Source organism: Cololabis saira, chromosome 11, assembly GCF_033807715.1.
Source record: "Cololabis saira isolate AMF1-May2022 chromosome 11, fColSai1.1, whole genome shotgun sequence".
NCBI classification, from domain to species: Eukaryota; Metazoa; Chordata; class Actinopteri; order Beloniformes; family Belonidae; genus Cololabis; species Cololabis saira.
Window position 1 is genome coordinate 39,049,468 of NC_084597.1, and position 23,998 is coordinate 39,073,465.

The window sequence follows — 23,998 nt, forward strand, 5'->3', positions numbered from 1 at the left end:
CTTCAAAGAATCTTGCGTTCATTTCCAATATTTAAGTGGTCAAATTTTTCAAAACAAAACACGAGGAGGAGGATCTGCTACATTTCTGGACGTAAACAGCTCAGTCGAAACCACAGCTATCCTTATTTATACTAATGGAAACATGCTGGCAAATATTATATTTCATTTCTGCCAATAACTCATTCATAATGTCACACAGTTGAGCTTTAATTTAAAGCTGGAGTGAAAATTGTTGAACAAAAAAAATCTTCAGTGACTGAACTCACTCGTAATGTCGCTGATGGGTTCCAATGAAGATGACGGCATGGGCGCTGATTCGTAGCTGCAGCATGACGCGGCCGTCAGGGCTCAGCATGGTGAAGACGCTGTGTTCCTCTCTCTGAGCACTCCGTAGCTGCACCAGCAAACTGAACTCATCTGCAAACCTAAACACAGACAAAAAAGACTGCATATAGTATGTTTACAAGCCAAAAATGTGCTGTGGCCAGAAAAGTATGCAAGTCTCTTGGGGTGTACTGGTTTTCTGCAATAGTTTACCGGTACATCAAAATGTGTTTCAGTCTTCCTCTAAATTGCACTAACAGACAAAGACAATACCCTTGAGCAAAAAACTCAAACAATACTGCCTTGTATCTTCTATTGAACACACGTTTACAACAAACCCAGAGACAGATTACTTTTACAAAAGCTAATTAGAGTCAGTTAGTTTGCACAACTGCGGTACGATTAATGTGATGAAATACTGTAAATCATTAATAATGAAATAAGTTTGGGTGTGTGGTTTGAGCTCCTTTGATTGATAAACAACATTCAAACATTACAAGTTGGCTGTCCATAAGAAGCATTTGTTGATGGGAACCATGCTTTGCAAAAATTAGATATCTGAAAACATACTATAGAGGACTGGACTACAAATCATCATCTTAGGCTTCCCTGAGTCAGATGACTCTAAAAGGCATGACACTGAATCCTCAGGGAGGTAAAGAAAGATCCATGAGTAAAGCTAAAGACATCATATCAAGTGGTAGACATCTATAATCATGGGTTTTCCTCCCGTTAGTCATTAACAGGCAGGGTTTTCATGGCAGAGCCCCACAGAGATGGCCCCCGTTGTTCAAAAGAACATTGCTGCACTACCTGAAAAGTTTGCTCAACAGCACCTTGGCAGAAATAAGGGGAAAGCGTTTTAGGGACCAAGGAAGCAAAACCAAAACTATTCTCAGCACTATAGACAGCAAAAAGGGCAAAGTTTACTAACACGGCCTGGACCAGATGTAATATTGTGAGGACTATTTCCCAAGTATACCAACATTATTCTACAGGAAAATCTAAAGCTTGTTTTCCACCATCTCAGTGGAAGATGGGTGATGCAGCACCACAATGACTTCCAGCAATTAAGTTACACCAACACACAAAAGAAAATCCACCTTTTGGAGTGGCCCAGTCAGATCCCAAACCATAAACCCATGAAGATGCTGTGGAATGACTTGAAGAGAGACGTCTGGAAAAGTTTCTGAGCTGAAGCAGTTCAGTAAAGAGTAAGAGTCAAACATTTGTCCCATGCCGTTCCGATACAGAACTGCTGAAAATACTTGCTTGAAGTTACCGCTGCCTGACCAGTTGACCACTTATGAGATCATTTTTCCTTTGCACTGTCTATCCAATGGACGTGTTCAATAAAGACACAAGAAAATGTGTGTATTGTATAAAGATTTTTCTTAAATTTGTCATTTCTGTATCAAAATGGGAAAATAAAAACAAAACACTTGGGCAAAGTTTGGTTCATGTGAAGAAAAAAAAAACAACCTACCTGTCTGCGAAAAGCTGTTGCAGATTGAGAGACAAGGTGGAGTACTGTCCCACCTGCAGGACTTGACACCGGCTGTCCTCCACAGTCATCGAGGCATTGCTGCCGTCGGACACGTGAAGGGAAAGCTCCTGCAGTATGTCCACCTCCTCTGTAGGGAGAGAATTAAGCAAAGGTTGATACCACACACATTCTGAGACGACGTAGGTCTCTGGTGACGGCAGACGAATTGCAAATTGTGATTTTTTTTTTTTAACTGCTTTGATATTTTGTAACCAGTATTGCAATCCAAAGTGATCGAGATGCTCATACAGTATAAAGGGGTCAAATCTGGGAACTATAATATTCTACCTACTCAGTCTGTTTAAAGCATTAATTCAAACTCATGACATGTGTTTGGTTACAAAATTGCAAAGCCCCCTCAGCAAAGCCAGGAAACAATAAGATGGTCATTAGTTTGATGTGGAGGAAGTCGGTCTACACGGAGCTCTGACCTCAACCTCACACAGCACATCTTGTGAATAAACTGGTGCCCACAATGTCATAGACGCATAAGTGTTTCATTTAGGATGAAAGAATGCAGGCAGCAAGTCGAACCAACCCCACTCCGTCTTCTGGTACTTAAAAAACCCCAACATGCTGGGAACACACCACACACTGACGCCGTTACTTAAAAGGGAAACTGCTGCCTTGTACGGTTAAGAGGCTGCTGTAATTTCCATTCTTTCACTTTTAAAATTGTGCACAGTGCCACACATTGTATTACCTTCATCCGCTATTTCCTGTCACTGGGTATAAATTATAAGAGAGCCTTTTATTTCAACTCCATTAGGGCAGGTAAAGAGCCATTCATCATGTCATGCCCGCAGGTGTGTTCCTTCATTACCCTGCTCTTGAAAAAAAAAAACAAATAACCCGAAAAACAACAAAACACTCCTTTCTAAGGACTATGAACAGAGTTTTTCATGATATCTGGGTAAATGAGTCGTCATTCAAAACAAAAATAAATAAATAAACACTGGCTTTTTTGTATTTTGATCTTAAACTGACCCAAGAACTGGCTGGAACTAATCTAAACCCAAATGCCAATGACATTATGTAGGAGGCAGGCCTGTAGGGCTAATTATGCCAACAGAGTATACGTTTAAGCACCAAGCAAGAAAAATACTGAGTAACTACGTTTGTCATGGCTTAGCTCCTTATAACCCAGTGTGATTTACAGACAAAAACAAAAATGTGTTTCAGACTTTCCTCCTCAAACCATGCAGGGTCACTGAAGCGGGCTGAACCCAACTCCTGTCCAGCATTTCTATAAATTAATCCACGTCTGTCAGCCCCTTCGGAGGCCCATTTGCTCTGCACATGGGTCCCGATAACAGGGCAAGAAAAAATAATAAAAAAAAGTAATCACTCGTCCCCCGAGTGTTGTGTGGTCACACTCTGCTGTCACGAGGAATTTCATGAGGGGTAAAACACAGTGGCGTGAAAAAGAAAGCACGACTTCTTTCAATTCCAAGGTGCCTTTGCCAGGTCTTAAACTTAAGGGAATACAACCTCAGATGAATAACATATGACATATAACATAATGCCATTACCCAGAAAACAATGAGTAAATGTTTTCTGTGTAACCCCATCAACCGCTCACATTGTCGTGGAGTAGAATCTAACATGCAAACTGAGGGACTGAGCGGCTGAAACGGAGCCGCTCTCTGGCACTCATTGGGAAAGACTTTCATCTCAAAGCATCCAAGAAAGAAGTTGATAACTTTCTTTGATGTTTTCAATAAGAATGATGGACTTTACTGCTTCTCTGAGATCATTGCTGCTGTCTTAACCCCTTGTAATCTGAAAAAGTTTGGACTTCTAACCGACTTGAGAACTGAATGAAGAGGTGAAGGATCTTAGAGAGCCAAGAAGAAACGTCCAAATGCCTTCCATTCAAACTTTTAAAGATTACCATGACCTGGATGAGTAATAATCTACCCCAGCATACCCTTGGCAGTGTTTAAATACACACCTGATTGCTCCACAGCAGCAAACCTCCGCTTGCATAAAGGTCAGCAGACTCCTCATGGCCAGTAAATCAAATGTATTTGACCAGCAGCATGTGGCTGCTACAAATCCTCCAATTTCCTATGGCAGCAGTGAGGGGGCACTTAAGTCATTCTTTTGTCCCTTTTTTTTCTTTAACATGCTTCTTACTTTTACACTGACACAATGTAATAAATGTGTTCTTCCTCTGAGATTAGCATTAACCTCCTTTTGCAACCTGTAAAAGAAGGCATGATTTCTTAAGACTTTTTATTAGGCAAGGCAGTTCAAGTTTATTTGTTTAGCACATTTCAGCAACAAGGCAATTTAAGGTGCTTTACATAATAAAAAAAAAAAAACCCTGAAAAGTGAATAGGAGAAAAGGTAGACTGGAACCAGCAACTGAGTACTAAAATTAACATTGTTTAAAGTCTGTTCCTCTCTAACTCAAATACCTCCAGGTTCGATCTATAATCTGATAACCATTTCTTCTTTACATCAAAACATTTGGCATTTTTAAGTCACAATCCTGACAGATATTGATCTAGAAAGCTCACAGAACATACTATTGTTTGCAGTTACAGATGTTTGAGCAGATGAATCGGATAAAACGTGGGATTTCAGAAGAGCTCAAAGTGCTCACTGACATCATTATTTCTGCATATGTTTTATATCCGATTGTTGTTGTTTTGCAAGAAACCCATTTTTTTTTTTCCATCTTTTGCTCACACCTTCTAAATCTGGAAACGCACATGTTCATATCTGCTTTACCTCACACTTTTGGGCTGTAGCATGAACTCTCTAAAGTAGCTTGTACTGAGTGCACACTACAAGATGCAACAGTAAACGGGACTGGACCGAGACGAGCAGCGAGACGAGTAATTATGATACCTCTATGTTACTCACTCTCACATCAACGGGGCACCAAATCAGGTGATGGGCCTGTTCTGAACCGTCATTTAAAAAAAATGCACAACACGTACAATATTGGAGCCTGCAGCAGAAAATGTAAGGAATAAGGCGCCTGAAAGGAGGGGAAAGGAGATGGATTATAGGGGCATATGATTGTGGTGGGGGGGGGGGGCAGAATGATGATGAAATGATAATACAGAAAAAATAATAACACTAACATTTAATCAATGTTTTAATTTCAATGTCCTGGTAACAATAACTTTATTTGTTTTGGAAACATCAACGTCTGCAGCCCCCCTCTATTTATGTAAAATGGTTCAGTCTGACAGGATCACGTAGAGCAACAGTAAATAATTACGTTACACATTATTTTCAATCAATCCCTTCCTCAGTTATATACTAAATCATTCAATTCTACATGAGACATTTGGTCGGTATATTGAAATAATGACCCTTTATGCAAAACAAGAACAAGAACATTAACAACAATCACACAATCCAAACACACCTCTATCGTGTTCTAGAGCCAACTGTTGCAAATGAGCAGCAATTAATCGCCTCGGGGAGTGGAATAAGTTCACAGGCACCTATCTGTGCCTCTGATTGTCTTTATTAATCTTCATTTCTGTGGGATCCCTCTGAAAACAATTTAGTGCCCTCAAGAAAAGCCAGAAACATTCTTGAGAGTTTTCACTCCAACTAAAACTGTAATCAAAGGATGAAGCCATTATGACTGGAGCAGGTGAGGAGAGAGTGCTGCTGCCAAGCGTGCCTGGTGTGTTTCTGCACAAGAAAAACAAACGTTTGAGCTCTGCAAATGTGTTAACAGCCAGGACTTTTAAGGTCTCCTGAACTTTTATGATTTGAACTTTATATCTCGTGAGCCTAAGAAAAAACTTGTGTGTCTAAAAATAGTAAGTCAGATAAAAAAATAAGTAAAAATGGAAATTGTTGTGTAATAAAACGAAGGCTCTGATACAGCTGTGACCAGACATACAGTATACATGTAAATGCAGTTTGAGAAAAACTTAACAAGAAAACCTGTCCCTCTCCATGTATTTTTGATTTAAGAATCGTAGTATTTTGTAGTGTAGGTGTATTTTTGGCCCAAATATATTAGGTTGCCCTTAAAAGAGCACGAGGCTCCTTTTAAGAAATGAGACTCATTAGCGCCACCCTTCACCACGACGGCCGTCGGGGGTACTGCAGCCAACAGTGAAGCCGGCACGGGAGAAATGGGAGAATGTGCATGCAGCGTCATGTGACGTCACATCTGCAGCCCAGCGCGGGAAATTCCAGCCCGGAATTGCAGCACATTTTGCAGCACACAGCCTGTTCAAGGCAACGGAGAGATACACTAGAGGAATCATTCTTTTTGGTTTGGAATGCTTCACCTGACCTTATTAGGCAAGGCAAGGCAAATGTATTTGTATAGCACAATTTAACACAAGGTAATTCAAAGTGCTTTACATTGACATTAAAAGCGGCAAGACATAATTAGACAGTAAATAATTTGACATAATTAGACAGTAAATAACAAAAATTATTGAATAAGATAAGAAAAGAAGTAAAATAATAAAAAGCACAAGCTGTTAAAAATAAGGGCAGTAGAATACAGCAGGTAAGTTTAATTTAGGGGTACGCTTGAGTAAACAGTAATGTTTTTAACCCTGATTTAAAGGAGCTGACTGGAGCAGACCTCAGGTCTACAGGAAGTTTGTTCCACCAGTGAGGAGCAGAATAACTGAACGTTGCCTCACCTTGCTTGGTTCTGGTTCTTGGGACACACAACAAACCAGATCCAGATGAACCTCAGGGGTCTGGGAACTTCATAGGGAACTAACAGATCCAGCATGTATTTTGGTCCAAGACCATTCAGGTCTTTGTAGACCAGCAGTAAGATTTTAAACTCTATCCTTTGACTCACTGGAAGCCAGTGTAGTGATTTCATGACCGGTGTAATATGGTCCAGTTTCCTGGTGTTTGTTAGGACTCTGGCAGCAGCGTTCTGGATCAGCTGCAGCTGCCTGATAGATTTCTTGTTAAGGCCTGTAAAGATGCCATTGCAATAATCCAACCTACTGAAAATGAATGCATGAATAAGTTTTTCCATGTCTTGTTTAAACAGAATCCCCTTAATTCTAGCAATGTTTTTCAGGTGGTAATAGGCAGATTTAGTGATAAACTTTAGATGGCTGTTGAAGTTCAGGTCTGAGTCAATAATTACACCAAGATTTCTGGCTTGATTTGTAGCTGTCAATGACATGGAGCCAAGGTGAGCGCTGATCTTTTCCCTTTCATTTTTAGGGCCAAAAATGATCACCTCTGTCTTTTCTGCATTTAGCTGGAGAAAATTCTGGCACATCCACTCATTGATTTGGTGAATACAGTTACTCAATGAGATCAGGGGACTGTAGTCATGTGGTGACACTGAAATATAGAGCTGTGTGTCATCGGCATAGGTATGGTAGGAAATGTTGTGATGTTCCATAATCTGAGCTAGGGGTAGCATATAGATGTTGAATAGAAGCGGTCCGAGAATGGACCCTTGAGGAACCCCACATGTGATCTTGGTTCTCTATTACTAGAAAACTTAAAACGTATACAAATTCTTTTCATAAATCCTGCCTCCATCCTGCCTCATGCTCCTTTAACAAGCTTTCCACAATATTTTTCTTGATTTTGTCCCATTCCTCGTGAGATAATTGAGTCAAGTTTGTAAGCTTCGTGCTCACACACGCCTTTGCCGGGCCACAACGGGCCAAAATGTTTCTACAAGATTGAGTCAGGGGTTGGTAGCGGTTAGTCAAGTACTTGCTCTTTATCGTCCTTCAGCCACTATACACCTAATCTTGAGGTATGCCTTATGGTCACTGTCCATTTGGACGACTGAGGTCTTCTTGGTTTCACCCAGTATTTTTACAGGCTCTTTTATGTTCTCTGGCACATTTGCGCGTTTTACTCTAAAGCACAAATCTGGGACTGATAAGTGTCTGCTTACTGAGCGGTATGACGCCTGTTTACTCCCGTGGTCTTAATACGTCATGCATGAAACACATAAACAGTATGTGTGGTTGTCAGGGTAACAATCAGCGCGGTTCTTCTGCACCCCATCACTGTTGGGTGATTGGGGGCGACCGCCTGCATGCACCTCTCCAGGTGAGAACAGTGCTGGTCTCTCACTGTGCTGGCACACATTGTTGACAGCCCATCAGAGACCCTCTGTTGCACTTTCCATGAATCAGGCCTACCAGGTGAAATCCGGCTCTGGCAGGTGAAAAGGGGCAGTTGTGTTGTGGAGCTGAAAAGGACAACTGCAGAGTTTGTTGGGTTGCTTGAACAACACCTCCTCTATGAAGCCTGCGGTTTCTCACCCACCGTCGAGTCTGGCTATTCAGAGCAGCTGTAAACACTTTATACTTCAAAAATAAATTTACTGGTTTATTTTACAAACAAGCTTGTTTTGAGCCAAACCCGAGACGCTCAACTTTGACAACAGCTGAGCAGAGAGATTTGCACACTGCAGCTCATTCTTTTTGTTGTATCTTAGACGATGTTTCCTCTGAGATTAAAAGAAAATGTTGACAATCGCTCTTGCTTCAATGTCTAAAGAGCCGCATGAACAGCCGCACATCCAAGTTTCATGAGTGGCAGCGCCCAACAGGGCAGAATAAAATATATGTAGAATTTATATGTTAGAAGGAAAACTGCCTGATCAACATAGAAAGTCCTGAACCCAAGCCATCACTCAAAGTAAGAGTGTGCCAAAAGCCTGTAATAGTTGCGTCACCACATGTTGCATGACAACGTCAACGGCATCGAGACGACATGAAGGGGCGAGCACAAACAGCCTACAACATGTCAGTGAAAAGCTGTGACAACCACAAATCCCAGCGACAGCTGTGTGTGATCAACCCATCTCATTGTGTTAAGATTCCAGGTCCTGAGCCTCTCCATAAATGTCCCTTCTGATGAGGGAAAGTGGAAATCTGTTTGACACTGAGTAAAACTCGTCATATAGATCCACCACTGTAGTCCTAAAAGGGCCCTTATGTATTTACTCCCATAGCAATAACAACTATTTACAATAAACTTTTTTGTTGGAGTTTAATTGTTTAAAAAAAAGGAATAAAGGGTCTCCAGTCAACAAAAAGGAAACAGCTTTTTCATAAACTACAGAGCCTTACAACGAATGCAAAAGAGTGTAAAGACAATCCAGGATTTGTAATCTGGAGGAAAACTCTGTAAACTATCTACGGTCCTTTTTAGAAACTATATTCAACATGAGTTCTCCACATGTCAGCAAGCGCTGATAGGCTTGGAGGTCCAGACCTAAGCAAGCAGCTCCGTCTGTTGCAGAGGAATCAACGCGTTTGCACTTGTTGCACAATTACAACATCAGGAAAAGAACAAACCCCAGACAGCTTTGTTCTTCCTCCACTGCCGAACATTTAAATAATGATTAAAGTCAATCAAAATAGTGAGCAATGCTGCTTGCTGGCACATGTTTCTGTGTCTGCAAATATTCAAGTACTCCTGATTTTTTTTACCTGAACAGATTTTGGGTAAAATTAGTAGAGTGGCCACAGATGGACCGGTGTTATCAAGCAATGTGAAAAAAATCTACATCCAATATAACCTGGCAAAACCCAGTCTGATTAGTTTTGTCTGAAGTCCACAAAGGTTTATATTGTCCACTACATTGCTGCTGGCTATAAACAACATTTATTAAACCCTGTTTCAGTAAATGACTGACTGACTAACTAACTCCCGGCTAAAAAACAATTTCTGTCATAATGTGCATCTGCAGTCTTTGATTAGAAGAAAAAAAAAACCCTTTGATGGTTATGACAAATTATGTGTTGAAACTTTCAACAGATGGAGCAACTTAATACCAGAAATGTTTTACATAAGGGGCAAAAGCATGTTCCCTGTCTTCCAGGGTAAAACCTCAAATATTTGCTTATTCTCATCCCAGAGGCATGAACATGAACGCCACCAGAAGAAAGCAAAAAGAGGGGAATGAAGCCCTGATCGATCAAGCTCCACTAACAGACAACGGCCAGGAATAAAATCAAACAATTATAAGGCTCGGTTGGTGTACAGCTCTGAGTCGGTCCACAGCACTTCCACAGATCTGGAAAATCCTGGAAAAACAAGCAAATTCACAAAAAAACTGCCGACAGGCATCATAGTAAAACTCATAAATGACATCTTACTTTCTGATCTCTTATTTATGAACAGTTTATGTCTGCATTAGGTGAATAAGGAACATCTGGCCTGATGCTGCTTGGCCAGTGTCCAAATGTACTTTGCTTCTCATTCGTGCAATTTAACAACAAGGAATTCTGGGCAGCTTTGCTAAACCACATAAGTTAGCCTGCGGTTGAGGGGGGTCGTAAACATCGCTGATGGGAGTGTCTAGTTCTGCAAATAAGAACATAAAGCTGTGATAATTTTTAAATACAAGCTCCTTTCAATACCGATCAGCGTTTTTTACCAGGAGCAGCGCAAAGTACTTCTGAGTTACAAACACGTGGTAATCGGGGGTTTGTCATTTACCAGCAACGCAGTTCATGATGCTACAACCAACTATTCACTTAAAATCTTTAACATGCCCTCGTCGATTGAGATATAGGGATATATTGATTAAGCGAATACACAAAGAGTTCTTTTAAATTTATGAGAATCGTCTGTTTTTTCCACTCATACCAAAAGAGACATATAGTCTTAGACATATAGATAAGATTTATTTATTTTTATTATGTGCCTTCTTCGTGCAGCGTTGTCAGATGTCTTTATATGTATGAAGTATGAAGAACTTTTCTGTACATGGGACCATATACTGTATTAGGAAGTCTGAAGCAACAATTTACTCCAATAAATCTGCCACTGTCTCTGCCCAACAAGTTTTGTTAGATATTTAGATTTGCAGGGTTCTGTGACATCACAGACCCATATTAGAGCTGTATTTTCACTTTTATCACCACCTGCAGCTTTGCATCATATTGCATCTGCTGGACCTCAGAACTGTGTAGCACAAAGCTGTAACATCAATCTTAAAAGACAGATGACTGACTCCACCCTTTAAAAATGCCTGTTATGAAAAAACATGTGAATACTGTATTTTCCGAACTATAAAGGCGCACTATAATCCGGCGGGCCTTATGTATTAATTTTTTTGTGCTTACTGACCTCAAACCAATTTTATGGAGGTACGCTGTGCTCAAAAATAGTGCAGTTTTAGTGTGACTTTTGTAAGCAACGAAGCTGCTGCGCTTGATTGTCGGTCAGACCGTGCAGCTGACACATTAAAGTCGGTCCTTGGTTGGATACGGGTTGCAATGTCAGACAACGTTAGATGACCAATTATGTAGTGCTAGTAAGCAACCATCATCCAACATCTAGTCAATGTTACCTTACTATAATTAGATGCCAAGCCAATGTTGGGTTTTTAGCGTAGACACAATTTTCAAATCTATATCATAATCCAGTTATAATCAAATGTTGTAATACAACATTATTCCAACCTCACACTAACTGCAGGTGTCCGCTATCGCTGGCAACAATGAACCAATCAATGTTTATTTTTACAGCTGAACGATATTCTGAGTTATTGTGAATGAGTTGAATAAAGTTTGACTTACCAGACTGTTTTATTTCGGTTTATATATGTTTTATTGTGCGCCTTATAACCCGGTGCGCCTTATGTATGACAACAGACCCGCTCATTGATGTTACGGCTTATAATACGGTGCGCCTAATGGTCCACAAAATACGGTATATATTTGAGAGAGCAATTGTACTTTTTGGCATTTTGACCGAAACAAGTCTGTTATCATTATTTATTATTTTTCATCACTAGACATTAGACATCAAGAACTGCCATAGAATATGTGTGTCTTACCAAAAGTATCAATAATGTATCATCGTAACTATCATCACTATTTTATACTCTGTTGACTACAGAGTTTGAAAATACTTCTGATCGCTTTTGTAGTCTGTTTTAATAATGGCCTCTGTGTTATGGATGTGTTTCGATTCTGCTACTCCATTCTCTGCCGTCTGTGACAGTCAGTGACGTCACACCTCCTGAGTGGGGGGAGATGCTAATAGTCTCACCTGCAAACATTATATAATGTCTGCACTGAAAGCTGCAGAGAGACATTTGTCTGAGGAGTGGGTGGACATCAAACCAGATATACGTCAGGAATACATGACTCCAAATGAATAATGATTCTGTTTGAAGCATAATAAATAAGAGTATATATATTTTGTAAGGTAAAAAAGAAAAGTGCTTACTTTTGTATGGCGTTTGGACGTGATTCCTTTTGTGCCTGGAGGGCCATAGGTGAACAATGACTGGTTACAGTAGCAATAATTACAGGGACATGATAATAAATCCATTCTTCAATCTAAATCAAACCTTTTCCGCCCACCGCTGCCTCATGGTCTGGCCGACTTCCAGCCGCCATAATCAGGGGAAGTGGAGCCGGCTGCCACGCTGTCTTGCACTGGGATCGCATTACTTTAATAGGCTGAAGCAGACCAAGAGATAGTGCTGGGGCAATTACTGACCTTTGCATCGGTAGAAAGTGCAGCCTCAATGGGCAGAAGATTAAAGACCTTTACCTGTCCTGGTGGAAAACGGGGGGGGTGTTATGGGGCCAGATAAGTAGGAAATGGGAGACTGAAAGTTGGACCGAAAACAGGAAACATATTAGACTCTGTATTCCTAAACATCTCAATCAGTCAGTCATCAGAAGAACTTTGAGTGATGAGCACACCTACTGCCTCACTGAGCTGCAGACGGTAAAATATGCATAAATGCTGCAGAAGTACCAAGTTACTGCCGCACGGTCAGAGACTGCTGACTTTATGAGGGTTAACTATAAAAATAACGTCAGTGATGCTGTCACTTACAGAGGATGTAAAGACAGGTTTGTTAAATACGCTGGTTCAGCGCACAGCAGATAATGGCTCTCTCTTTAAAGGCATGTGAAAAAGCCGACGTGCAGGGAAATTACGTTGCCCCCGGGGATATGTTTTGGAGTAATGATGTGATACAGTCACAGTTGGTCGATCCGGAGGGACCTGGACACTGATTCAAACCAGAGCTGTTGCAGTTACACTTGAAGACATCCATGTGCATTAAATAGGTGCCTTCATTTATGTTGCCATCACTTTAAAAGATGCCTTGAAACACTGGAGCAATGAAAGAAAAACATTAAAAGCAGCATAAGTTAAAAGATAGCCCACAACTTCATTGTCAGATAGACTAGTATACAACAGGTGGAGGAATGCAAAAACAAAAACAATGTTAAATTAAATTTGATTTAAATTTAATTTCAAAAACAGTATAAACCCAAGATATTCCATCTTTTTTTTTTTACTCAATTCCAACTGTTTATATACACATTTTTGCATTGTGGACCAGTAACGCATCCCAAAAAAATAGGTACAGGGACAATTTAGTATATGGAAACATGTTATGTCAAATATGATCAGAATGCATTTATCAGTGTTTTGAAGAGGAATGGTAAAATTGGAAAGTGATAAAAGTTTTAATATCACAACATTTAGGCTTGAAATAGCCCTCGGCCTCTGTGGCGCAATTGGTAAGTGCGTTCGGCTGTTAACTGAAAGGTTGGTGGTTCAAGCCCACCCAGGGACGTGCATTGATTTGGACCTTTGTCAACCTTAAGAACAACACTAGGCTATCAGATATTGCCCTTTCATCTCTGAATGCAAAACACTGGATCCTGCAGTGTGGGAGTGAGGGGGGCAGGGTAACGGCCCCTTTTGGGTGGGGGAGAAGGTTCGCCCCTCAAGACTCCTCTCCATGGCCCTGCCCCTTTTCAACCTTTCCCCGACCCTGCACCCCAACCTGGGACTTGCTGATTGGGCCGGAGCTTCGGGAGCTGCGTGCTGGCCTGCGGTCCCCACCCCTGGTCATCCCGTTGCTGCTTCCACCTGCCTGCTGTGCTGTTGCCGTCCCTGACCCACCAGTCTGGCCCTCGGGTCCCCCCTTATGATCCAGGTCCTGGTCCAGGTTTCTTCCCTCCTAAAGGGGAGTTTTTCCTTGCCACTGTTTGGCTTACGGTTTTTCTCCCACTAGGGGAGTTTTTACCTGCCATTGTTTATGTAATAACTGCTCGGGGGTCATGTTCTGGGTATGGGTCTCTGGAAAGCGTCTAGAAACAACTTTTGTTGTATTAGACGCTATATAAATAAAATTGAATTGAAATACAAAATTTATGAAAACGAAAAAGAAGTTGATGAAAAAACATTAAAGTACAGTATCTCCCATTCATACTGTCTGCAAAGAAATACAAGTCAAACTAAATGGAAGATTTTTCTTTTTACTTTACATTTACAACATCATTTAAACTTTTTTTCTGACTTGTGGTTGTATAAATAACTTCCTTAGCTAAGTCAATACAGATTGGGGAATGTTTAATCCTCTATTTGAGGGTAGAAGAATAAGTAAAAACAAAAAGGCTCCTTCGTAGCCAGATTGTGCACTTCATAAAAGTCTGGAAAACAACAACAAAAAAACAAATTAAAAGGAAACAGGGAATGATCTGCACCTTGTCTCCAAATGATGTAAGCCACAGCAACCACTGTGGTATTTAGGAGAAGCGTCTTCTTCTTATTTCTGCATTGTGGATTCCCCCTAAAGGGCATTGATGCTCAGTGACACAACCATAGATAATTTCCCCTGTCTGTTTCCTAGGAATGGTAAGAAACATTTATGTCTCTCCTTTCAGTGCGAGTCAATAAGCCCCAGGAACAGACTGGGGGTGATACTCAGTCAACACTGACAATAAAGTGGAATCATCTGCATATTTTCAACATTTTCCATCATCTACTGGTGAGAAGTAGAAAGGAAACAGATCCCTGCCTTATGTTAGAGATTACACATAAAATGTGCAAGTGTGACCTATGCATCACAGAAAAAGGAGATTCTTGGAGACACTTCTATTCTTCTTCTAATGCAGCATTACATAATGTTGAAAACCGTAACTTCACATTTAAGCTTAACAAACAGGAAGGCCACTGCTACTTAAATTCTGTATGTTGAGTTTGGACGCTGTCTCCGTGCTTGTGCAGGTTCTCTTTGGGTACTCTGGTTTCCTCCCATAGTCCAAAAACATGTTCTTTCAATAACTAACCATTCAAATTGCCTAAAGGAATAAGCACGAGCATGTGCAGCTGTTCATCCACCTGTGGCCCCTGCAATAAACTGGGATGTACCACTGCTTTGTACCAAAGAGAGCTCCTGCAAACCCCAGTGACCCTGAAGGAAAGATGATGGGTACAGATGGATGGATGAAAAAAATGCTGATTGTTAAACAATACTTTAAAAAAGCACCTTAAATAAATCAGACATCAGCGTAACGGAACAGAAATGTGACTCTAAACATATTCCCATTTCCACTAACGAACAGGCAAGTGTTTGAACTCAGAATGGCATTTTTCAATATGGTGAAACAGCAGCCATGTTTACACAAACTCTGAGGCTGTCAACACGCAACAGTCTGAAATACTGTGCTCAAGTTGCTCTGAGACAAGTGTAGCAGCGGGAACAAAAATCAGCTCCAGTAAACACTTGTTCAGGTCTGCTTTTAAGCTCTGGAGCTTGGAATGCCAGAGGACACTGAAGGAAGCGGAAGGAGTGATGAACATATCCTGGATCAAATTCCCAACTGGAATGAAAAGTGTCAGTGACGGGGCTTTGGGCCTGCGGGGCCCAAAAGATTACCTGCACATTTTCACTGTGGATATAAACAATGACAAGTTGTCATCTTAGTTTAGCTGTTAAAATTTATGCCAAATAACTGAAAAGCTTGCACCTGATTTCATTATGCATTGTCAGAACGACCAGCCTTGAAAACAGATTCCATGAACAATTACCTTTTTGTCTTGTTGATAATGAACACACTGGTACTGAACTTAAGATGTTAAACAATCAAATGAAATAACCCCGGCAGCCTGACATCAGCTGCTCATGTTAAGTGAGCGACAGCAGGGCAGAGGGCAGGAGAGATAATCTGACACCAGGAATCTAGACCATTAGTCATAGATTTGTTCCATTGTTTGACACATGGACCCCCTAAGCATCATGACCCTCGGTTCACTGAGGCCGGGGTCAATGTTAGTGTGACTAAAAGGACAACTGAGGGGGATTTCACATTCAATGTCAGAGGCTCAAAAAGCACAAAAGGCTGATATATATCTGTGATGAATGCAATGGTCTCAGGTTTAAAGACGTTTTTTGTGAATGTGGATGTGCGTTCCAGCTTTGAAGAGTAATTATCAGACTGTGTGACTGAAAGAACAGTGAGACTTCAGACTTGAGCGATACAAATGGAGCCAAAGTTTACATATAGTTTAGAGTTCATATCCAAGAACAAAGTTCAGGTTTAAGTGGGGTAGGATTACATACTTTTTTTCTTTTTCAATTCTAAAATGTCACAATAATGTTTCATTATGTTCTTCAGAGTCAGAAGTGTACGTACACTGAGCTGTCTAGCGTTGAGGTCATTTGTTCAAACAATAACAGACAAGTATAAACCACATGGGAGCCCAAAGCCATATTACTACTCAGAAATGAGATGAAATACCATTAAAATATCATTATTCACAGAAAAAGGCTTTCACTTTAACATAAGCTGAAAGACCACACAGAGAGAGAGAGAGAGAGACACTGCTCTAAAACCAACAATAATAAAGTTTGAAGCTTTAGCTGCAAAGTGGCTTAAGGACAACAAAAGGAAGGTATTGGAGTGGCTACCACAAAGCACTGACTTCAAGTCTGTAGCAAATTTGAGGGTGGCACAGAAATGGCATGTGCAAGCAAGACTCACAAACTTGTAAAATGGACCACGATTCCACTTAGATATTACAAGAAACTTGTGGAAGATTGCCCAAACATTTGAGCCATGTTCAACAGTTTGAGGACAGCCTTACTAATACAGAACAAATACTTAACTGATGACAAAAAAACTAAAACAAAAACAGAAATCCTATCTTTCAGACAACATAAAGGTGTCTTTCATGTTCTTGCTAAAATTTGTATTCCCTAATTTCCTCAGTAGTTACTGGAAACTTAAATACATACTGTAATAATAATTGGATCAAATGATGGTGAGGGTTTGGTCAATGGACCGCATAATTTATTAGACAAACAAGATCAATCATTAATAAAACCATATGCTTGCTGCTCTAGCTCGTTGATTTGTATTGTAAGTTGCAGAGAACAGATTTGGTTAACTAATACGCTTCATGTTTGCACAGATGCGAGTATTGAGATGAAAGAAACTTAATTTCTGTGTTAGCTGATGCAGAATTCACAGCCAGCTCCAGGGACTTGTTACAGGAAGAGCTGAGCTTAGAAAAATAAGTACTATAAAAGGGAATTAGCAGACAAACTCCAAGTACATCTGGAGAAATGGACTTTACAGACATCCAGTCTCTTAAGCTGGAGTCTTATCAGGCACATACAACCTGCTGCCGTCTGTAGGAGTCAATGGCTATAACTTCACAATCACCAGAGGGTAGATATACAAGTTATTTTGATATGATTATATATCCATGTACAGTACACTATTATTGAGCTATTTTCCCTTCTGACCTACTTCATGCAGTTCCTAGAACCCCACGGCCAGATGAGGAATGCAGTCTGCTCAACCTGCAAACACATGAGGTGGGGAATCTTATGGTACATGTGTCTTACATACCAGCTAGAAAAAAGCTGCAAAGGGCCAAGAGGGCAGAGTGAACTGTAAATTAGCATTTTATGTGAGCGGAGTAACGTGATGAAGGGGCTCTAGGGTGAAAAAGGTAATCAGCCTCTTGGAGCAATGAACAAAATCGTATCTCAGAGTGAAGCCGTGCATGAGTAGGACAGTGATCCCACCAAGAAGAGATTATCAGAAGAATGGGGATATGGAAGGGAATCTTATACAAAGGGGAAAAAGGCTCCCGTTACCACAAAAAACAGATACTTATACCAAAGCGCTCTAAAAATGGAATTTACAACACTTTTAAAGCAGTGCATGAAAGTACATCTCGAATGTTTTTATAGGAATTAAGAGGACAAGTAGGAACCATAAAAAGCACTTTATCATACACCTGAATGCCTAATTAATAAAGTAATACCAAAGGGGAAAGGTATCAGCAACGATCTTAGAGAAGCAAATGTTGCTGTTCATCAATCTGGAGTTCTAAGACCATTTTCACACAACTTGGTGTCTATCATTCTACAGAGATTAAGATTATTCACAATTGGGAACTGGCTGCCAGTTTCCCAGGAGTGGAAATCCCATTCAAGTAAGTTCATTGCAAGGTCAGATCATGTGATGCTCAAAAGAAAAAAGAACAAAGTTACATGTCAAAGTCCTGTGCCGGCCTCATTAAGCAATGTTAAAGTTTATGAAAGTACAACTACCGGTAAAAGAAAAGGCTGAAGAAGTGTTATATTATAAAGCACTGAATTGTGTAATAGTATTATTAGCATGTGAAATTACAATAATCCAAAGCACATCATGTTTACCTTGTGGTTGTGGGACCCTATGACAGTCGTGCACACAAGACATGGAGAATTTCTTGGTAATATTCACATCCAACTTCTCCTATTTACTAACTTAAATAAAGAATGGGTTTACCAGATGCAGAATACAATCCTCAGAGGGAATCATCAATCCTGATCAATTGATTACAGTTTGGAAATCATGTCAGCTGTGTTGTAACGATCAGCTAAACTCGTCGCCCTGCTAACCCAGAATTTTATCACAAGCCATCTCGTAAATGCCAAACAAATCCTAATCTAGCAGTTTGTTTCCTATAAATTAACTGAAAAATTAAAGAAACCCTTTTGCAGCCTTGTCCCACATGGACTATGGCTCCAATGTTTCAGAATCAGAAAAAGGGTTTATTGCCAAGTTTGTTAAACACACACAAGGAATTTGTTGTGGTGATTGGTGCAATACAATACAAATATAAAAGCAAATATATAAGAGATAAAATGTATACACAGAAAACTGAATTATTCAACAAAACGAGACAAAGTAACACGCACCAAATCACCGTGGCTGCCATTCTCTGCGTCTCCTTGGTGAAAGTCCTGATCCCAGGGTCTGGCACAGCTGTGTGTTGGTGCTAAACTAATTTTTTTTTTTTTTTTTTTTTTTTTTTTAACAATGGTGCTTTTGTTGGTAATTTAGTTTTGCCAAAGCAGAAAACGAAGTCACTGGAAAAAAACTATTTTTTCCCTGTCTGCATATATATTAGTGGTTAGTACCATGATTTGGTAAAAACCTTTATCCATGACATATATGTGTATTTTAATCTGGCAACAGATGTACGTATTCTTAAAGCGCATGAGTGTAAATGTGTGTCCTTCAACAGTCTAGTCGCACATATCTTATTAATATTTGATATATTTCCACATTCTGTCAAAGAGAACCAAAATCACCAAAATGAAACACGAAACGACAAGACTGGGTGCAGTGTGTGAAGTGTGGTGACTGCTGTAATGTTTGTGTGATGTGTCTTAGTGGTGAAGTGTGTTTCCCCCCAGACCGCCAGGACCCCAGTGCATGGCATTGACACTGGCAGGAGCAACTGACCCCCACCCTGAGGAACCCGGCCACAGCAACAACACTCCCGCCAAACGGCAGAAGGTGAAAAGAGAAGAAGACAGCAAAGAACAAAGGAAAGTGAGGGTTGAAAATGTTTTTCCAGTGCAGGGATGGTCTACAGTATATTCTTACTCATACTTTTTCATTTTAAAAAAGCTGCCTATTGCTAAATGATGAACTCTAACCTTTTGTTCCCCTTTTGGTTACAATGACTACGTTTACATGCAGTCAAAATTCGGGTTTTTGCTAATATTCCGGCTACTGAAACATTCAGAATATTCCGTTTACAAGGTAATTAATTATTCAGGATATCTGGATCAAACCAGCGACGTGCGGAGAACGTGATGACGCAATTCCCGTCATTTCCGCTTCTTCTTCCTGTATCCAAATTCAAAACAAATACTGCTTCGCGCAACTTTTCGCTCACCTTCTTGTAAATCTGGCTATCCCGGTACTTTCTACCATCTACAAATGCAGAAATGTTCATATCCTTCATTACATTTATGAAGTGATTAGTCTCCTCCTGGTCTTGCGTTTCTCCGTGTTTATAAGAACTTCCTGGAGTCAAAAGACCGGGATTCCTTGTGAACAGAGCATGCGCAGAAAACAAATTCATGTTCCGTTTGATGGGGATATTCCGTTTGGCGTTTACTTGACCCAATATTTGGGTTTTAAAAAGGAGTAACCCAGGGGTCATATTCAGGTTTTTAAAAACCTGAATATGAACAAATTCCGGTTATTCAAAGGGGTTATTGGTGTTTACATGGCCGTGCAAATTCGGGTCATTGCCAATATTCGGGTTTTAAAAGGGTTATTGATGCATGGAAACGCAGTCATTAACATTTCAACAAATCCGCACTGAACCCATATTTGGGGGTAACACAGATTCACAATGCAGACAAATGTATAGAACCTACTTGTGATTTCATCTCATTTAAATGCTCCTCGTTGACGAATGGTTCAGTAATTATTAAAATTAAGGAAGTAGTGGCAATATTCGGACCTACAAAGCAGTTATTGTCCTGCCCTGCCCTGTCATATTGAGGTCATGATTACACTACACAGCCATGAATGGGGTAAGAAAACAACACATTGCACATTGCCTAAGTTATTAAAGTGCTTGTAAAAACCTCCTGTAAAAATAAAAAAAAGAAAGACAGAAAAAAAACTTTACAAGATTTGAGATGGCTACTCTTTAGGTCCCCAGTAAACCAAAAACACAGACTTTTTTGATTCCACAGTAATATGTCATCGTAATCACAATGTCCTTCACCTGACCTGTATCCCCGTTTAGAAATGACAATGTTAAAGTTCACAGATATCCATACAATGGTGTATTTTATGTGTATGGGGCTTGTAGCACATCAACCAGTGTTTTTGTTCCTTGTTTTTTTCCAACAGCAAAGATTGCAGTTGACGGCATTGCTCTCACCACTTCAACAGAGATGTGAACACAACAGGGTCATGAAAACCAGCGCATCCTCCCTCATTTCAAGACAGAGGAATTACATGGAAACAAAGGAAGCAGTGTTAATATGATGGATGTCAGATGATTTACACAGAAAGTCCACTATGCTCAAAGATATCCATTTTTAATGCCCCCATTTTTCACTTCTTTTGTGAAGTATTGCTAGTTTAACAAAGTACAGTCTTCACCTGATGAAAATAACATTTCGCAACATTTAGATTTAAAGCAGCACAACGTAACTTTCAGCTTTTCTGAGTTTGGCGGCATCTTTTGGACCAAAGCGGTAGTGTTTTACCAGAAAGAACACTACGTTTCCCATGAGCACCAGCGCGTACTGCCGGAAAACTGTCCCGTCGCTGCATTTGTTTTGATGAGAGGAGACGGGACACTTTTCTGTTTCACCAAGTGAACAGACAGAACGCAAAAAAAAAGATGTTAAACTGCTGGAAAGGAACTAGAATTTACCGGGATACCTTAAACAAGGAAGCCAGGGAGCGGTATATGGAGAAAATAATGATTATTAATTATTATTAATTATAATAATAATTAATCCCTACTGAAGACCCATGTGTTTCAATACATTTGTATAATAGTACAACATACAGTACATGTTTTGTATCCCTCTTACTTCTCTTTTCTTTTTTTTGACTGCTATATTATGTTGAAGAGACTCCGAGGTGTGAGCAATATTTTTGTTTTCCTCGTGAGATTATTTTTTTCCTCTGCAGCTTCAAATAAGAGTTAATATTTTTTCCTCAACAAACTAGTTTTATCTGAAGATTGGGGTTAATTGCACCGCAGAGAGATGGCCAGCAACTGCGTTTAGCTGGAGAAGTGGGGAATAAAACCCGTGTTTTGATCCGACCCGTCTGTGTGAGTGTTTGTGGTTTAAGGCTGTTTATGGTTCTGCGTTAAATCGACGCAGAACCTACGGCGTAGGGTACGCGGCGACACGCACGTTGCGCGTCGCCACGTACCCTACGCCGTCTGCGTCGATTTAACGCAGAACCATAATTCAGGCTTTACTGTGTGGAAGCCGGTGTGTGGTCGTTACAGCCGCGATCCAAAGCGAGCCGACGACTCTTTCACTCTTTTACTTTGTTATATCAGATACTTGGCCTGCGTGGTTCTGCCTCCGAACAGGAAACTGTTGAAAAGTTAAACCATTAGGATCTTTTCCCCACGTCTGTTGTGTGGAGCTGCTGCAGCCACAACACAGCAACAGCTTCTGCGGAGCTCTGAGCTCCACGCCCCGCCCATTTTCGTCTCGACTGCGAATCGGGAAGGAGGGGGAAGTGACGTATGCCGTAAAGCAGTCAATGTCGTAACGATGTGTAGTCTTTTAGTGTGGCAGGGTTCCTACCATGCTCCTCAAAGTTACATAGTGCCAGTGAAGGTGATACAGACCCCTCAGATCATGACAGAGGTTTCATTAAACCTGTTGGAAGTTGATGTACCATCACAATGACTCTGGAAATATGATATTAAGGTGGAAAAGTTACATAGTGTCGCTTTAAGGTGTCATTGTTTTCTTTTTATTTAGCACTCCAACAACTGATGGATCCATGAAATGTTGAAATACTCTGAAATACTCAACCTTTGTGTCAATTAAATCAAATACTACTAAGGCACCACTACTATGGAACCAACTTCCAATCTGGGTTAAGGAGGCTGACACCATCTCCACCTTTAAAACTAAACTTAAAACATTTCTGTTTAGTAAAGCCTATAGTTAGTGTTTAGTAAACCTCTAGCTGGTGTTGGTAAATCTCTAGGTAGTGTAAACTCTAGTGTGTTAGAGTCGCTCCTGTAGTTTCTTGTGCTGCCCCCCCCCCCCCCCTCTTCTCTTTTGTCCATGTTGCAGCATCCTCTGCCAGTGGCGAAGAGCATCTCTGAATGTAAAACACCGGATCCTGCAGCGTGGGAGTGAGAGGAGCAGGGTAACGGCCCCTTTTGGGCGGGGGAGAAGGTTTGTCCCTCAAGACTCCTCTCCCTGGCCCTGCCCCTTTTCAACCTTTCCCCGACCCTGCACCCCAACCTGGGACTTGCTGATTGGGCCGGAGCTTCGGGAGCTGCGTGCTGGCCTGCGGTCCCCACCCCTGGTCATCCCGTTGCTGCTTCCTCCTGCCTGCTGTGCTGTTGCCGTCCCTGACCCCCCAGTCTGGCCCTCGGCAGGAGGGTCCCCCCTTATGAGCCTGGTCCTACTCAAGGTTTTTCCCTCCTAAAGGGGAGTTTTTCCTTGCCACTGTTTGGCTTATGGTTTTTCTCCCACTAGGGGAGTTTTTACCTGCCATTGTTTATGTAATAACTGCTCGGGGGTCATGTTCTGGGTATGGGTCTCTGTAAAGCGTCTAGAGACAACTTTTGTTGTATTAGACGCTATATAAATAAAATTGAATTGAATAGGGAAGCAAATTATTCAGCTGACATCCATGAGATCAAAAGTGATCTGTTGAAACATATTGACAGAGACATCAGCCATTCAGGTAGCAGTGTGCACAACAATAAGTCCCCTCCAAAATAGTAAGTAAAATATTGAAGACTTGGACTGCTATATTGAAAAATAGGAGAAGCTGATCATATTCCTGTAGGCTCACACAGCAGCCTTAACCATTAAAGGGATGGGGTTGCCTCTGGCATGCCTTCATCATACCATAGCCAAGGACATTTCTTCCTGCTTATTCCACAAATAAGTTGCATGCTTTGAAACAGTCCCATCCCAATATACAAATTCATTGGATAGCACTAATTGGATGGGTGAAATCTAAATGAGTGAAGCATGAAAAGTTGAAGATTCTCCAGCCTTGGACGGACACATGGAAATCACCAGTTAGGAAATGCTTTGTCATCCTCATAACAAAGAATATGAACAACAAAGAATAAATACTGTTATTTTCAAGAGAACAAGCTGCTACCAAAGGAAATCCAGAATGCAAAATGTAATTGTAAAAGCAAGTTGTGGAAAGAGAAGACAGAAGGATGAGTTGTCAAGGTTCGGATGAGTAGAACCCAGATGCATGAGATCTCCATTTTTGCCTATAATGGTCCTGCTCCTGAGTCCCCCTTAAGCCAGGCGAGTTCCCCAGAAGGGTGACTCTTCCACCTCTGGCATTGTTTTGCTCAAACAGAGTAATG

General features: G+C 40.7%; 1 protein-coding gene and 1 non-coding gene across 2 annotated transcripts in view; one reads left to right on the forward strand and one right to left on the reverse strand.

The window, feature by feature from the left end:
- The window catches only part of si:ch211-196i2.1 (collagen alpha-1(I) chain), a 109,220-nt gene that overhangs the window by 75,858 nt on the left and 9,364 nt on the right, over positions 1–23,998 (reverse strand). Inside the window, exons 2-3 of the mRNA XM_061733200.1 lie at positions 1,811–1,958; positions 267–425 (exon numbers count right to left, since the gene is read on the reverse strand). Coding sequence (XP_061589184.1) covers positions 267–425; positions 1,811–1,958 — 307 coding nt within the window. The remainder of the gene's footprint in view (positions 1–266; positions 426–1,810; positions 1,959–23,998) is intronic.
- Positions 13,351–13,424, forward strand: trnan-guu (transfer RNA asparagine (anticodon GUU)). Its single transcript has one exon. It is a non-coding gene; the product is annotated as a tRNA-Asn (tRNA).